The following is a 14,015-nucleotide window of genomic DNA, read 5'->3' on the forward strand; positions in this document are numbered from 1 at the left end:
ATGCATTTATAACATACTTAAGGGACAATTGTGATAAAGGTTCTATTTTATTTGATTCTATAACAAACATATTAATTCAAACTTTTTAATTTTATTAAGAATTAACCCATAAATATCTAAAAATATACATGGATTGATTTTATGTAGGCAACCCACTATACTGCAGAGTATTGCAGACCCAGAGAACAGACATATTTTAGATGTTTCCTTTTTTGGAAGTAATAAATTCATAATTTGTTTAAAACAAGCTATTAAGAAAAATTATGGCAAAAACCACTAACGAAACTTTTTTTCTATGCCCCTGAATGAATTCATTATAAATAATTGCACTACAATTATTATTTATTAATTTTTTAAAGTTTTTCCTTTCTTATAAGTGAAAAATTCATAATTTGTTTATAAGAAACTCCCAAGAGTATATAATAATAAAAAACATTAAGGAAGCTTCTTTTCTGTGTCTCTGAAGTAATTGTTTATGAATAAATACATTATAATTGCTGTTATTGATCTTTTATGATTTTCCTTTCCTGTAAGTGAAAAATTCATAATTTGTTTATATGAAACTCACAAAAGAAAATTATTGGATTAAACATTACAGAAGCTTCTTTTATACGTCCCTCAACCGAATATTTATACATTTCAATTACAAATTAAGGATTAATATATTGTAAAGCAAAACTGAAAAGCTACTTACATTTATTCACAGAAGTTGAGCAGCATGGTAAAGTTGTTCTTTGTGGTGTTGCTGGAGTGAATTGTGTAGTATCATCTTAATTGCTTCTGAAACCAAATGATTGATTGACAAGAATTTTAATTTACAATATTTCATTCTTAATTTAATGTTTAATTTTCTTGCCAAGTTTATATAATGTTAAACTATATTCTTATTTGTCTTCATGATCATCACTCACACATCTACTGTTTTTTATTATACAGTATTAACATGTAACTGTTCTAGGAGGTTGTCATTATTATTTTTTTAAATACAAAAAAAGACACTTCTTGTTAAATGTTTTAATGATCACATGAACACTGCATATTAATTATAAATGGACAAATATAGTAAATCAAGACCATAAGCTATGTATTATCTGTATTAAAATATTATTGAGCTGTATTAATTTGCTGTTTCATTCTCATTCCCAATACACTAGCAACTGCATCTCGTATTTTACTCTTTTCAAGACCAATAATTTGTATTTTCTCCATTTGCTCAGTAACAAATGCTACTTTTCGTTTGAAATAATCTTTAGAAGCATCATTGTCCTAAAAATTAAACAATTTAGGCAGACTGAAAAACAATTAAATAACTAATTCCCCACCATTTCAGCATAGTAGCCTGTACCAATATCAATTATCACCCGGTTTGTATCCTTCAGTCTACCTGGTACATACATCTATATATAAGTAAAGGCTATATACACATACAAAATACTACAAAATGTAACAAGGCTCAAAGGATACTGAACCAGTTAGTGGAACAAGAAGTGGTTTGTCTTCTGACTCTGGTCCAAAATTTCCCAAACAGTCAGCTGAATTTTGAAATTTCTTTAATGCTACTTTTAAAGATTGTAGAGAGTTTTGAAATACTACTAATTCCTATAAAATAAAAGAAAATACAATGAACAGGTCAGTGATTTTTTTCGGGTCATGTAGTCTTACCTGATCTAACTGTTCTTTAAGTTGCGTTAATTGTGGAATTGATAATTTTGTTAGGTCTATTTGGTGCATATTTGCTTCAGGAGGTCCTATAGTTGCCATTTTTACACTATTTATGGCTATTTCTGAACTTTCTTGACAATTTTGGTAATGAGAGCTTAATTTGGTTATGTTTCTTTTCAACCATAGACATTAGCATAGATAAAAACTGAAGTTTACAGATACCTGTATTAATATTCTGCTAACTTCACACTATACTACCAGGTTACCCAATGCCAATGATTAACCTACATAACCTCACAATTAGTTGTCAAAATAACATTAAAAATGATAGTTTCGAGGTGTTTTTCTTCCTTAAAAGCCATAAAATATATAAAACCAGCTGCAAAATTTAGTACTTCTTCTATTCGCAATGGACATGGAGAGTAAATATTATTTTAATTTAATGTAATTTTAAATTTATTTGATTATGTAATTTAATGTTTTAGATGGCACTATCGAGGAGGAGTTGTAAAAAATCCGAAGTGGGTTACACCTGCAGCCGAAATTATTCAAGGAATAGCCTGGTGGTGGGTTTTGTGGCATTTATTCACTCAATTCGATCATATCACCGTAAGTGCAAAATGCTGCTACAACTTTGTTTAAATTTACCAGCTAGTTATGACCACAATTTTTTACCTTGTTATATGAATATGATTATTATATTGCCTTTGTTAAAAGAAATATAACTTGGGGAGCCTATTTTTTTTGCTAACGTGTTTCTAAGGGGCATTTATATGCATTATTACCCCCTCTTACTTTTTGTATAACATTTGAAGTATATTTTCTTGTATTGTCTGTTCTAGGGAGAATTTGAGTATCCCGATCCAAGCAAATGGACAGATGAAGAGCTTGGTATCCCAGAAGAGGTGTGATATTTATGTTTAAAATGATGTGTAAGGTTCTACGTTTTGTTAGTAAAATTCCAAATAAATAGCTAAATAAAACTTGATTGCTAGTATCATGTGTTTTTATTTTACAGTAAACAATTTTTCCATTTTTATAGAAAAAAAAAGATAATGAAAGATAAAAAAAAGTAATAAAGTATTTTCTTATTCAATACAAAAACGTAAAGTATTAGTGCTTAGTTGGGACACTTATGGATATAAGTTTAGTTTCCAAATATTCCTTAATTCCTTCTTCACCTCTGAAAATAAAGTATTTAAATTTTGAAATTAAAAAAAAAGGAACATTAAAGAAAAGAATATGTAAAGCTCACAGTTCCCTTCCAATTCCTGAATGCTTATATCCTCCAAATGGATTTTGGGGAGTTACCGCATCATAGCAATTAATCCTAAAAAATACGTTTCGCCAAGTTATTCTTCTAATATACAGGGTGATGCGTAGTCCAGTGAGCACAAATTAGTCTTGTAATATGTACAAGTTACACTGCCTGAACTTATTTAAATCCAAAATAATTATACAGAATGTTGCACTGATATTTGAGAATAAAAGAATGATTTATTATTTCTTTTATTCGGTGTGAAATTAAACCCAAAAAGGGGGGTTAAAGATTGTCTATTTATTCAAAAGCAACAGTCAACGTTTCACCTAAGTGGTCGAGCTTTATCAAGGCTAGTTTTTTATATTAAACAGGTAAGATGTAAAGCCTATCAAATTAGCGACCCCATGCACTTTACATTTTCTTTAACTTATAAAACTAGCCTTGATAAAGTCCGACAATCTGGGCGAAATGTTGGCTGTCGTTTTTAAATGAATAAATAGTCTTTAACCCCCCTTTTTGCCATTGATTTCACACCGAATTTAAATACAGCAGAAGAATAGATAATGGAATTAATTTTATTATAATCAATTTTTAATGGGCAAATGATAAAGACAAATAAAATTAATTTATTTTTAATAGGATATAACTAAGTTTGCATTGTTCTTTGAAAGGTAATTTTTGTTAAAATCCAGTCAAAAATGAATTCTAAAAATATTTTTTTCTCGTAAAATTGAGCAACTTTCGGTCTAATGTTTTGGAGATGAGGAGTACGTGTAAACATTAATAATTTTCTTTAGAAATTGTAAAATTGTTTACCAAACAGATCCGGCCTGAACCCCTTGAGCAAATACCAAAGCTGTATTAATATCTTTAGTAACAACCCCGGCTGCTAAACCATATTTTGTATCGTTTGCCCTTTCAATAGCTTCGTCCAATGTTTCGAACTTGAAGATGCATTGAACCGGACCGAAAATCTAAGAAATATATTTTTAAACACTGTCGTTCTAAAAATATCCACTTAAAAAATGGTAAGTACTTCTTCTTTAGCGATAGTCATTTGGTCTTTTACTTCAGAGAAGACCGTTGGGGTGACAAAATATCCAGCATTCCCGAATTGCTTTCCGCCCGTTTCCAATTTGGCCCCCTCTCTAACACCGGAATGGATCAAATTCAGTATCTTATCTACAGCTGCTTGATCGATCTATCAATAAATAATGGTTGTTTTTTTTAAACGAAAGTGGTGTTATTTTTTTCGTTATCTACCTGAGGTCCTTGGTTCACTGATTCCTCGAAAGGGTTTCCAAGGACCTTTTCTTCGGCCTTTCTGACAGCTCTCCGAACAAATTCGCTGTAAATGCGAGATTGAACGTAAGTTCGTGAACCAGCGCAACAATTCTGTCCATGATTGGCAAAAATTGCGTTATGCGCTATTTCGACCGCTTCATCCACTGAAAAGGTGAATTGTGTCCTCGACTATATTTTACCAATTTCATTTTAAAAAATTCTACACTTACAATCGGCATCATTAAATACAACCAGTGGACTTTTCCCACCGCATTCCAAGCTGACTCTTTTCATATTAAATACGGCTGCAGTTTGCATCACTTTTCTTCCTACCTGTAATTTCATTTTGGGACTTTTGCGATAGATAATTTAGAAGGAATTTAATACCTCTGTCGATCCTGTAAATGCTATTTTGTCAACATCAGGATGTTCTACAAGTGCCGCTCCTGTAACATCTCCAAATCCTGTTACAACATTTATTACCCCTTTGGGAAATCCTGCTTCTTTAGAAAGAGCAGCAAGAGCCAGAGCCGTCAAAGGTGTTTGCTCGGCCGGTTTTAGGACAATGGTACAACCGGCAGCAAGTGCCGGACCCCACTTCCAGGACACCATTAAAATGGGATAATTCCATGGTATTATTTGCCCAACAACTCCCACCGGTTCTTGCCGAGTTAAACTGAGGTAGTTTCCGTCTAATAATGCAGAACAGTTATTTTTTGGAATGTTTTACTGGTCAATTTTCTAAGAAGATTAATTGATTTAACATTGACATTAAACTCTGGCTCACCAGTGGGGATAGTGTTGCCGTGTATTTTATCACAATATCCAGCGTAATATCGAAAGACGTCAATAGCACACTGTATATCAAATATCGAGTCCTTGTAAGGTTTTCCATTATCAAGGGTTTCTAAACTGGCAAGTTGATCAATATCTCTCTCAATTAAATCTGCCAACTATAGTGTCCCATACAAATAACAACAAAAAACGAAACGTTACCAAAGTGGTGAATATTACCTTATAAATTAGTCGACCCCTTGCTGACGCGTCCAATTTTCTCCAGACTGATCCTCTGGCAAAAGCTGTTTTCGCTGCATTTACAGCAACATTAACGTCCTCCTTAAATTTGTAATTTTCGATCACTCAATTAACACGAAATTAAAAAATCATTACACACTTTATCGGCTTCGGCAACGTCTGCTATCTTCGTACAATCGACCGGGTTAAGCGTTTGGAAACTTCGCTTCTTTATGGAGTCGACGAACTCATTATTAATGAACAACTACGAATAATAATCGTCGTTTAAAGTAACTAATTTACTATTAGGAGGAATAACTGTGAGTTTATTTTAACCACGTACCTGCGTGTATTTAATATTCCTTTTAGCAACTGTTTGATGATTTTCCATCTTTTCCACTGTGATGTGAACAGAAGAAGAGCGAAGTAAATAATGTTGTTTGTAGTTGTACAACTTTCGTAATAAATAACACGTCTAGTCACGTGTTTTAGCTTTAACTTATTATGTTTGAGTGGGAGACAACGGCATTAACAATAAGAAATGAAATGTTTTGTCACAAGAGGAAAAACGTCGAATGTTTAATATTGTTCTGTAGCACAATTATGGCATAAGGAATGATCATTTACAGCGTAAAATTTGCGTTCTTAATTGTGAAGAAATTTTATAAAAAAAGACTAGGTACTGGACTTTGAATAACTATAAAAACTTAACATGTGTTTCAGTGCTATTGTAATTGACTTAAGTCACGATCGATAGATCAAGTTTTTTACCTTTCCGCGTTCCCACTATCTTTAAGTCTTGGAAGAATTGCAAAGTATCGCTTATATCCATTGTTGGTTTGTTTTTAGATTTTACGGTTAATAGAAATAATTAATTACGAAATGAAGACGAAAAAGTTTACAAAAATTTAAAAAAAAAGTTACAAATAATACATCTTTTTGACTTTGACTTTGACTTTGACGTTAAAGTTAATAAACTTGAAAAAAAATAACGGTCTATTACGACGTTAAAAATATTGTAAGTTGGTACTAAACGTAAAGTTACAGCGCTACTTTTGCTTTCATTTCACTTCCTATGCCTATTTTTACCTTACTCATTTATCTAATTTTAGTGAGAATAATAGGAGCGATAATTCTTATTCTTTCTCTTACCTAAGGCGTCCTTATCTTCGGGAAGAATGTATTTTTCGGATATCTATCTTTTTTCAATTTCGCCAAGTTGTCTTTGATATTCGGTCAACAGAACAGATCCTTTCGAATTAGAGAAACCTATTTGTTGAATGGGAAGTTATCGCTTTCCACGGAGGCAAAAAGAATGTGTTTGAGGGGGCGGGGAAGCGTCACGTAAGGGTGCGCGTCCCTCGTTGAAACGACGCCGACCGACGTAGGGTGCAGTGTGCGTCGATTGCGCGCCCTTTAAACATCGAATTTTGCGAGTTGTTTCCAAGTCTCTTAGTTCCGGTGTGAAATTGTTCAAATAAATTTTTTAAAATGTGCCCTCAGTGACCAATCTATTGGTTGAAATCGACCTGATGGTGGCACTTAAGAATAAAAGTCTTTTCTTTGGTAAGTGTATCAATTAGTTTCTTGCAAGTTGATTTTACGAAAAAGTAATTAAAATTTGCCTAGTAAATTGGTGTCGCACTTAAAACAATAGATGTTTTACATAGATGTTAATTAATGAAGTCATTGGGGAAGTTAGTAAAGAAAACTTTCGAAAAAGTGAACTTCGTAAGTTCAAACTGTTAAACCCAGTGAGATTTAGTAAAAAGTTAGCTGAATTTCCGAAGGAAGCCTTACCAAAATTTGAAATAAGAAGCCGCCAATAACCACCACAAACTCGTCTTATGTACGGTAGCCTTTCTTTATTGAATATGTAAACAAAAATTTTGCCATAGCCTCTGTGTTAACATTTGTATGTTTTATTTAATTCGTTTGATACTCGGTTCACGGTGCATTTCGATTGTTCCAATAATTCCAAAAGATGTCTCTCTCCGGTAACATTATTTAATTCCGAAGCACACTGTTCCATGCGAATAGTGTCCTCAGCAAAATCCCTCAAGTGATCTCCCATATGACTGTAAGAGCCATTGTCCTGTAAACTCTGTCTCCTTCTTTTCTTCTTCTGCAATTGTTCCTTCAAACAAGTTATTTTTTCATCTTTCTCATCTATCTCACATAAAAGCGTATCTATTCTTTTCGCCTTTTCTTGAAGTTTCTTTCGCAGATCGTCCACTTCTTCTTCCAATTCCGATAGTTTGCATTTTAATTCTTTAGCTTCGCATCTAATTCTGGAAATAGCTTGTTCCATGTCTCTCTGAAGATTTGTCAAGCGAGCACTGGATTGATTCAACTGAAGGTTCTTCTTATCCATTTCGCAACAAAGTCTTGCTAGACCTTCTTCGATTTGTTTTTGACCTTGGTCTCTTGCTATCGTCAGCTTTTTGACTTCCATAATGAGACGCTTTGTTTCCTTTTCTCTTTCGTCTAAACACATTTTGCAGCGTTTATTTTCGGCGAGAAGTTGTTGATTTTGTTTGTCTGTTTCCTTGTAGTGTTCGAATTGCTTCTTGATTTCTTCGCATTCCTTTCTCAATTCCAGTACACTCCTGTATTTTTCGGCCATTTCATCTCGCTCTTGTTTGATCTTCTCCATTTCTTCAAGTTTAGAATTTGCAACTATAAGTTCTTTCTCGATGTCTTTCATCTCATCTAACTTCGCTTCCAAACTGCAATTTTGGAATATCAGTCGATCAGCTTCTTCCGCCTTTTTCTTGAGCCTACAAATCTCGTCGTCGCTTTCTTTTGCCTTTCTCATTCTGAGCATGTTCCGTTCGGTGATTAGATTTTGAATTACGCACCTCTGTTTTTCAATTTCGTTAGAAGCACAACATAATTGTTTCCTGACTTTTGCTAATTCTATTTTTAAATCATCGAACTTTTCATCGACCATTGCTGCATTGTCGTTTGCCGATTTGACCGATTCTAGTTCATCTTGTAATTGCTGGCACTCTTCCCGCAAACATTGGCATTCATCGTCTTTTTCCCTCAAAGCTTCCGTTTCCAGTTCTTGCATTTCACACTTAAGCGTCTTCACTTGCGCCTCTGTTGCTTCGCAGGCATTTCTTAAATTCTCTATTTTCGATTCGGCACATTCTAGAGCTCTCTGTAAAGAGTCGCGATCTTCGCAGATGTTTTCAAGTAGTGATAATTTATCGATTGCTTCATCTGCGCACATTTTCCACTCATCATCAGCATTTGCATCATAGTCGTCACACTCTAAATCCTGATTTTCGTCATGTGCGGTTCCTCCTGGTCCAGTACCATCAGGTCCAAGTTCCAATGCAGCAGCACCTGCTCCTTGAGCACCTGCTTGACCTGCTCCTTGAGCACCTGCTCGACCTGCTCCTTGAGCACCTGCTTGACCTGCTTCTTCAGCATCTGCTTGACTTACTCCTTCAGCACCTGCTTGACTTGCTCCTTCAGCACCTGCTGCTTGAACTCTTGCTTGACCTGCTTGACCTGCTTGACCTTCTGCTTGACCTGCTGCTAGACTTCTTGCTTGTCCTTGTGCTAAACTTCCTGCCTGACCTGCTGCTGGTCCTGCTACTTGTTTTAATCTTGCTAGTTCCTCTTTTTCACCCGCAAAGTATATATTCATAAGCGCCTCAAGCGGAATGAATGTGCCCACAGCGGAACATCGTCGAGGTTGTTTGAGCACAAGTTCCAGAAGGAATTCCCTTCGGTCTTCGCAATCGGTTGACCATGCTCTGGTATCTCTTGCAGACTCTTGAAGTTTAAGTCTACCTTCTGATCTTCTAGCTACTAAATCTGGACCTCGTTGAAAGGCATTTGTACGTTTGGCTACGAATGTCATTTTCTATGTAATTACACATGGCACTAGAATTTTGAATTTAACCAACCATTTTAGATTGCATTATTAAACATACGACGGTTTCATTACTGTCGCTAACAACGCAACGTCAAAAAATATCAACTTAAACGTCATTGGCAAAATTCACGTAACTTTTCTTTAATATAAATTAACCGATACAGTCATAAAATGGCCTACGTAGCAAAAAAAGATAAAGCTTTCGAAGATGTCGGTGCTAGCCCGTGGGTAATTCGTCGTAGGTCTGATGGAAGAATTAAATTGTTCAGATCGACGGGAGATGTACGAGCTTGGTCGCATTGCAAGGAGGATCGTCGACAATACATTTTAGATCTTCTTATGGCGGACATTAAGAAATGTGCAGGAGGTCTTATACCATTGGACCTGCTGGCAAAAGCATGCCAGGGAGGATCGGCAGGAGGAGGGATTACGAAAAGTTTATCGAGTGGAGCAGACAGAACGAAAATAAGAAAAGGAGAAGGATCGATAGATAAAGGTGATGAATCCCTAACAACTGAAAAAGATGCTACAGAGGGTGACTTTGGGGAATCAGGTGTGGGTGAATCTATAGCTGGGGTGACTGTAACAGGAAGATCGGCAGCGGACAGTTACGTATTAGGAGGGTCCAAATTAGATAGAACCGGTGCAGATATAGGACGGTCGACATTAGGGCCTAAATCAGGAGGTGACGATTCCGGATTAGGAAAATCTGTAACTTTAACTTCCGGACCGGGAAAGATGCGATCGGAAGAAGCTGAAGCAGTTGTTTCAAACGTAGGTGGAAATATAGGAGAGCCAAAGTCAGATAGGTTACGATTAGGGGACTCAGACGTGGATCGAAAAAGGGCAGAGGGAGCAGGAATAGGGAAACCGGAAGTAGATAGAATAGGACCGGGAGGCTCAGGTGCTGAAGGGGCTAAACTAGCAGGGAAAGGGTTAAAAGGCGCAGGTACAGATGGAACTGAATTAGGTAGGGTAGAAGTAGAAGGAAAACAAGGGGAATTAGGGGCTGTGGGAGGAACAGGAACTCAAGGTAAGAGAGCAGCAGGAGAGGAGTCAGTAGAACCAGGATTAGAAGGGTCAGAACTAGGTGGGTCAAAATTAAGGGAGCCAGGAGTAGAAAGTTCTCGATTAGAAGGGCAGGAAAAGGTAACACCAGGAATAGGAGGGGAGGAATATAAAATGGGAGCGTCGGGAAGGTGTGCAACTAAGGGACAACAAACAGAAGACCCGTGCCTAAAATACAAAAAGACTGTTAGATGTCAAGGTATATTGGAAGTTACTTACGCTTTTTGCAATTATTTACTATTTAATTTTAGGTGTGGCTACTGATAACATGGGGAAGAATAAAGGAGTGGACACAAAGGGCAGAATTGATGATGATGGGGCAGCAGCAGGAGCGCGCGCGGGTGCTGGTGCTGGTGCTGATTCTGGTGCGGGTGCTAGTGCGGGTGCGGGTGCTGGTGCGGGTGCGGGCGCGGGCGCGGGAGCGGGAGCGGATGGAGGATTGGGTGCAGGAGGCGCAGGAACGGGTGCGGGTGCAGGAGCGGGTGCGGGTGCAGGAGCGGGTGCGGGTGCAGATGGGAATGTAGATGAGGATGCAGCAGGAGCGAGCCGAAGTGAAGGTCAAATTTGTAAACCAAAGCTACCACCCGAGTGCACTGTTAAGAAGTTCAAGTCTTGTGGATCGTTACCACAAGAAAAATCACCGTGTTCGCGACTGACGGAAATTGATGGAACCATTGCTAAACAACGGAAAATTGCCCGTAGTCAAGGGTTAGCAGCGTACATAAAAAATGTGGTAATGTGCGACGATCGTGGTAACAAAAGTGCCGCATTAACAGTTATCGAAGAAATGCTATGCGTCATTCAGCGTCAACAGGCAAAAACAAGAAGTGCCGAGTGTAACACGACTGGCGATGAAAAAAACGTAGAACGATTACGTTCAGTCATTGATGATTACAGGGCCGAAACGGAAGAACTTAGGAATCAAATTTCACAAGCATATTGTACAGAAAAGAAACACAAGAAGCTAATCATTCAACAGTCTGAAAGAATAAATCAATTGGAAGTGTGGGCTAGCGCCGATAGGAACGAACTGGATAGACTAAGAAAGCAATTATGTGGAAGGGGAGAGGAAACGCAAGCTTATCACGAAATGATGAGGAATATGATGAAGGAAATAGAGCATTTAAAGCTACAAAATTACGAACAACTCACCGCTCAACAGGAACACGAATGTCAAATGAACCGATTACAGGAGTACGAAAGAGAGCTCTGCAAAGTGAAGCAAGAACGGGATGGGCTCAGAAAAAAAATGCAAAAATCAAACTGTTGTCAAGAAGTACAGGTTGATAAAGACCGAGAAAAGCAAGACAAACTGTTATGTCAATTAAATGAATGTCAAAGGAATGCAGAGATGAAGGAACGAGAATTGAACACTCTCCGTAAAGAAGTTGAATGCCTGAAAAGTGCGAAAAACAAGAAGGAAAAAGAAATGGAATGGGCCCTGTCGAAAGTTAAAGGTGAACTGGATAAAAAGGAATGCATCATTAAACAATTTGGAAATCAACTGGTACAGTTACAGAACACGTTACAGGAACGTGAATGCAGGCTAAGGGAAGCCGAAAATAGCTTGATGGAAATGCGAGAGCAGATGTTCGAACTTAAAATCAAATTTGATGCAAATAGGGATGAAGTGGATAAACTGTATGAGCAACTCTGTGAAAAGGGTAAATCTTTACAAGATCTACAGGAACAAAGTAATAGTTTCAACTGTTCTTGTTAGTAACATCCTCCTTTGCGGTTATTTGAAGTCCCTGTTGTATCTTTCAAAAAAAAAACAAAAATTAATAAAAAAAGTGTAAAAAGCATTTAATTTTTCCGGTAAAGATGAAAAACCTTTGAAGGTATTTTAATTTAAAATATAAGACGATTTTAAGTAGGTCTCTACATATGTACCAAGCACTTTTTGTCAAAGATATTTTTGTACTCAGAAAAGTTTTAAAAAAATAAACTTTCCAAGAACAAGTCGGTGTAAGTAGTTTATTTTTAAAAATTTAGAATTTTCAGTAAAAATTGCTTTTGCTTTATGATAATATACTTGTTAAATAGTAGTAGTGACTATCTCTTCCTAAAAGAAATATTAAAATCGGTTGAAATTACAAATATTCCATCAATCATTAGATATATAAATAGGTGTGCGCGTTAAATTTAGTTTCTCAGAGTAATACTATAAAGACAAAATATAAACGACGCTCTACATCAAGGCAGCGTGGCCGAGCGGTCTAAGGCGCTGGTTTTAGGCACCAGTCCGAAAGGGCGTGGGTTCGAATCCCACCGCTGTCAACTTTTTTTCATCTTTATTCTATAAAACAAGTTATCATAAAAACTTGAATGTTGTTACACGAAAGTAAAAATGTCGGAAACGGACTAATTTAACTGATTAGATAAGAGGAAAACTTGAAATACGCAATTTGTTTTTGAAAATAGTTATTAGAAATCAACTAGATTTTAATTATAAGCAAAAGCCTTTTGAATTGACATTCACTCACGAAAAAGAATGGGGTTGTTAGGAGGGATAAAATGAGGGTTTGCTATTCTCCCTGTGGCTATAAAGATTGTAAATCCGAGTGAAGAGGAGTTTGGAAAGTCTAATTAAGTCATACATAAGGATAATGGGCTGTAGCGTATAAACAATAAGCACCTCAGTTTTAGCAACGTTCTGTAGCATTAATTTTAATACAATATACGTACAATATCAATATTTATTCATTTCTAAACTATTCTATTTCTTTTGAGACGTCATCTAAGTAGCATACCTATGTCAAAATTAAAAAATTATAACCTCTGTTAATTTAAAACCTTCGGATTGGGAAAAAAAAATGTGGAACTAATAATAAAAAAAAAAATACATCATGAAAATCCTGAATACATAATGGCTAGTAGAGCATTTCCCCTGTTGAAATTATTTGGGGTGTTTGTGAAACAAGTAAGCGGTCCTGTGTCAAAATACATTCAGAAGGAAGCCCAACAAAGACCTTTGCTTAGAAATAAAATTTGTGTCCCACTTGGACAGGCCTTTAACAGGTTCGTAAGATTTTATTATACGATTAATAATGTCGTTACACCATATGGGAGTCACGTTTGTTAGTTGGCTCATTGGCACCGTTTCAAAAACCAAATAAGTCTTAAATTAAAATCAGAATTAAACTTTAGATTAAAAGGAACATCGATTTGTGCGAGTTCTTCAGAAGTGATTAATCGAAATCAATATATAGTCATGTCTAATTGCAAGGAAACTTTTTTGAATTCAATTCTTAGTTTTTTCTCTCTACCCCTATTCTGAGATAATATGTTAAAAAATGGTTTCATATTTGTTACTAGTAATTCGAAAAAGTCCTGAAGCAGTTTTAAAACCTAAGAGAGATTCGTTATCATCATAAGGGTGTTAGACCTAAGACGCGCACCTCCACTTTTTCCTGTCCTGAGCTAATCTTTGCAATTCCCTAAAACTAGAACATTCCACATCCTTAAGTATTTGTGAATACTAATGTAATTAGGATTGCCACCTTTTCAGGCTTTACATAAAGTATTTCTCGACCAAAAGGTCCAAAAAAAGAAGTACTCAGCATAAAAATAAAGTATTTTATTTTTTGTTTTTAAAAACATACTTTTTGTTACACCACACCTAGCAGCCAGTAACAAATTGCTGTCGCTCTTAAATACATTAATAGCCTCTAAACATGGCAAATAAAGATTTAAGTAAACTAAAAGTTCATTTTTAATTAGTTTTAATGAAGCTTTATTCCTGTCGTCCCACCACTTTGCGTTCATAACAGAGAATACTCTTTCTGTAAATGCTGAAGTGGTCGGAACGGACAGCAAAAGGGACAACTACCT

The 14,015-nt window shown here is 36.0% G+C and overlaps 6 protein-coding genes and 1 non-coding gene across 12 annotated transcripts in view; 4 read left to right on the top strand and 3 right to left on the bottom strand.

Annotated features, from left to right (window-relative positions):
* Positions 1-999: 999 nt before the first annotated feature.
* Positions 1,000-1,852, bottom strand: LOC108741796 (probable prefoldin subunit 5). Its single transcript, XM_018476725.2, has 4 exons — positions 1,663-1,852; positions 1,465-1,599; positions 1,323-1,397; positions 1,000-1,266 (listed from the first exon to the last, which is right to left on the bottom strand). The coding sequence occupies exons 1-4, from the start codon at positions 1,759-1,761 to the stop codon at positions 1,105-1,107; spliced, it is 471 nt and encodes a 156-aa protein (XP_018332227.1). The 5' UTR covers positions 1,762-1,852; the 3' UTR covers positions 1,000-1,104.
* Positions 1,853-1,921: 69 nt separating this feature from the next.
* On the top strand, positions 1,922-2,659 carry LOC108741797 (NADH dehydrogenase [ubiquinone] 1 beta subcomplex subunit 2, mitochondrial). Its single transcript, XM_018476726.2, has 3 exons — positions 1,922-2,084; positions 2,148-2,271; positions 2,505-2,659. The coding sequence occupies exons 1-3, from the start codon at positions 1,987-1,989 to the stop codon at positions 2,571-2,573; spliced, it is 291 nt and encodes a 96-aa protein (XP_018332228.1). The 5' UTR covers positions 1,922-1,986; the 3' UTR covers positions 2,574-2,659.
* Positions 2,660-2,731: 72 nt separating this feature from the next.
* LOC108741794 (retinal dehydrogenase 2) lies at positions 2,732-5,676 on the bottom strand. Its single transcript, XM_018476722.1, has 11 exons — positions 5,565-5,676; positions 5,382-5,486; positions 5,222-5,323; positions 4,995-5,160; positions 4,595-4,899; positions 4,438-4,540; positions 4,187-4,371; positions 3,960-4,124; positions 3,740-3,897; positions 2,918-2,992; positions 2,732-2,845 (listed from the first exon to the last, which is right to left on the bottom strand). The coding sequence occupies exons 1-11, from the start codon at positions 5,610-5,612 to the stop codon at positions 2,776-2,778; spliced, it is 1,482 nt and encodes a 493-aa protein (XP_018332224.1). The 5' UTR covers positions 5,613-5,676; the 3' UTR covers positions 2,732-2,775.
* Positions 5,677-5,774: 98 nt separating this feature from the next.
* LOC108741789 overlaps positions 5,775-14,015 on the top strand; it is a 65,250-nt gene continuing 57,009 nt past the window's right edge. For all 6 annotated transcript variants that reach the window (XM_018476711.2, XM_018476714.2, XM_018476713.2 and 3 more), the window contains exon 1: positions 5,775-6,787. The gene's annotated coding sequence lies outside the window, so the exon portion shown is untranslated. The remainder of the gene's footprint in view (positions 6,788-14,015) is intronic.
* LOC108741791 (intracellular protein transport protein USO1-like) lies at positions 6,785-9,198 on the bottom strand. Its single transcript, XM_018476719.1, has one exon. It carries the CDS (start codon positions 9,096-9,098, stop codon positions 7,128-7,130), a length of 1,971 nt encoding a protein of 656 aa, XP_018332221.1. The 5' UTR covers positions 9,099-9,198; the 3' UTR covers positions 6,785-7,127.
* LOC108741790 lies at positions 9,260-13,042 on the top strand. The gene is made up of 2 exons (XM_018476718.1): positions 9,260-10,380; positions 10,433-13,042. Exons 1-2 carry the CDS (start codon positions 9,285-9,287, stop codon positions 11,899-11,901), a joined length of 2,565 nt encoding a protein of 854 aa, XP_018332220.1. The 5' UTR covers positions 9,260-9,284; the 3' UTR covers positions 11,902-13,042.
* Positions 12,382-12,461, top strand: Trnal-uag. Its single transcript has one exon. It is a non-coding gene; the product is annotated as a tRNA-Leu (tRNA).

Source organism: Agrilus planipennis, unplaced genomic scaffold (assembly GCF_000699045.2).
Source record: "Agrilus planipennis isolate EAB-ADULT unplaced genomic scaffold, Apla_2.0 scaffold216, whole genome shotgun sequence".
NCBI lineage: Eukaryota > Metazoa > Arthropoda > Insecta > Coleoptera > Buprestidae > Agrilus > Agrilus planipennis.

Bases quoted from the DNA above. Each gene is read 5' to 3' on its own strand.
- LOC108741791 (XM_018476719.1), bottom strand. From the start codon at position 9,098: ATGACATTCGTAGCCAAACGTACAAATGCCTTTCAACGAGGTCCAGAT.
- LOC108741790 (XM_018476718.1), top strand. From the start codon at position 9,285: ATGGCCTACGTAGCAAAAAAAGATAAAGCTTTCGAAGATGTCGGTGCT. The intron at 10,381-10,432 runs GTATATTGGAAG...ATTTAATTTTAG, and splicing joins AAAGACTGTTAGATGTCAAG to GTGTGGCTACTGATAACATG.
- LOC108741794 (XM_018476722.1), bottom strand. From the start codon at position 5,612: ATGGAAAATCATCAAACAGTTGCTAAAAGGAATATTAAATACACGCAG. The intron at 4,541-4,594 runs GTATTAAATTCC...ATGAAATTACAG, and splicing joins CATTTACAGGATCGACAGAG to GTAGGAAGAAAAGTGATGCA. The intron at 4,125-4,186 runs GTAGATAACGAA...ATTTATTGATAG, and splicing joins CAGTGAACCAAGGACCTCAG to ATCGATCAAGCAGCTGTAGA.
- LOC108741796 (XM_018476725.2), bottom strand. From the start codon at position 1,761: ATGGCAACTATAGGACCTCCTGAAGCAAATATGCACCAAATAGACCTA. The intron at 1,600-1,662 runs GTAAGACTACAT...TTTATTTTATAG, and splicing joins TTAAAGAACAGTTAGATCAG to GAATTAGTAGTATTTCAAAA. The intron at 1,398-1,464 runs GTATCCTTTGAG...ACTTATATATAG, and splicing joins TTGTTCCACTAACTGGTTCA to ATGTATGTACCAGGTAGACT.
- LOC108741797 (XM_018476726.2), top strand. From the start codon at position 1,987: ATGATAGTTTCGAGGTGTTTTTCTTCCTTAAAAGCCATAAAATATATA. The intron at 2,085-2,147 runs GTAAATATTATT...TTAATGTTTTAG, and splicing joins ATTCGCAATGGACATGGAGA to ATGGCACTATCGAGGAGGAG. The intron at 2,272-2,504 runs GTAAGTGCAAAA...TGTCTGTTCTAG, and splicing joins CTCAATTCGATCATATCACC to GGAGAATTTGAGTATCCCGA.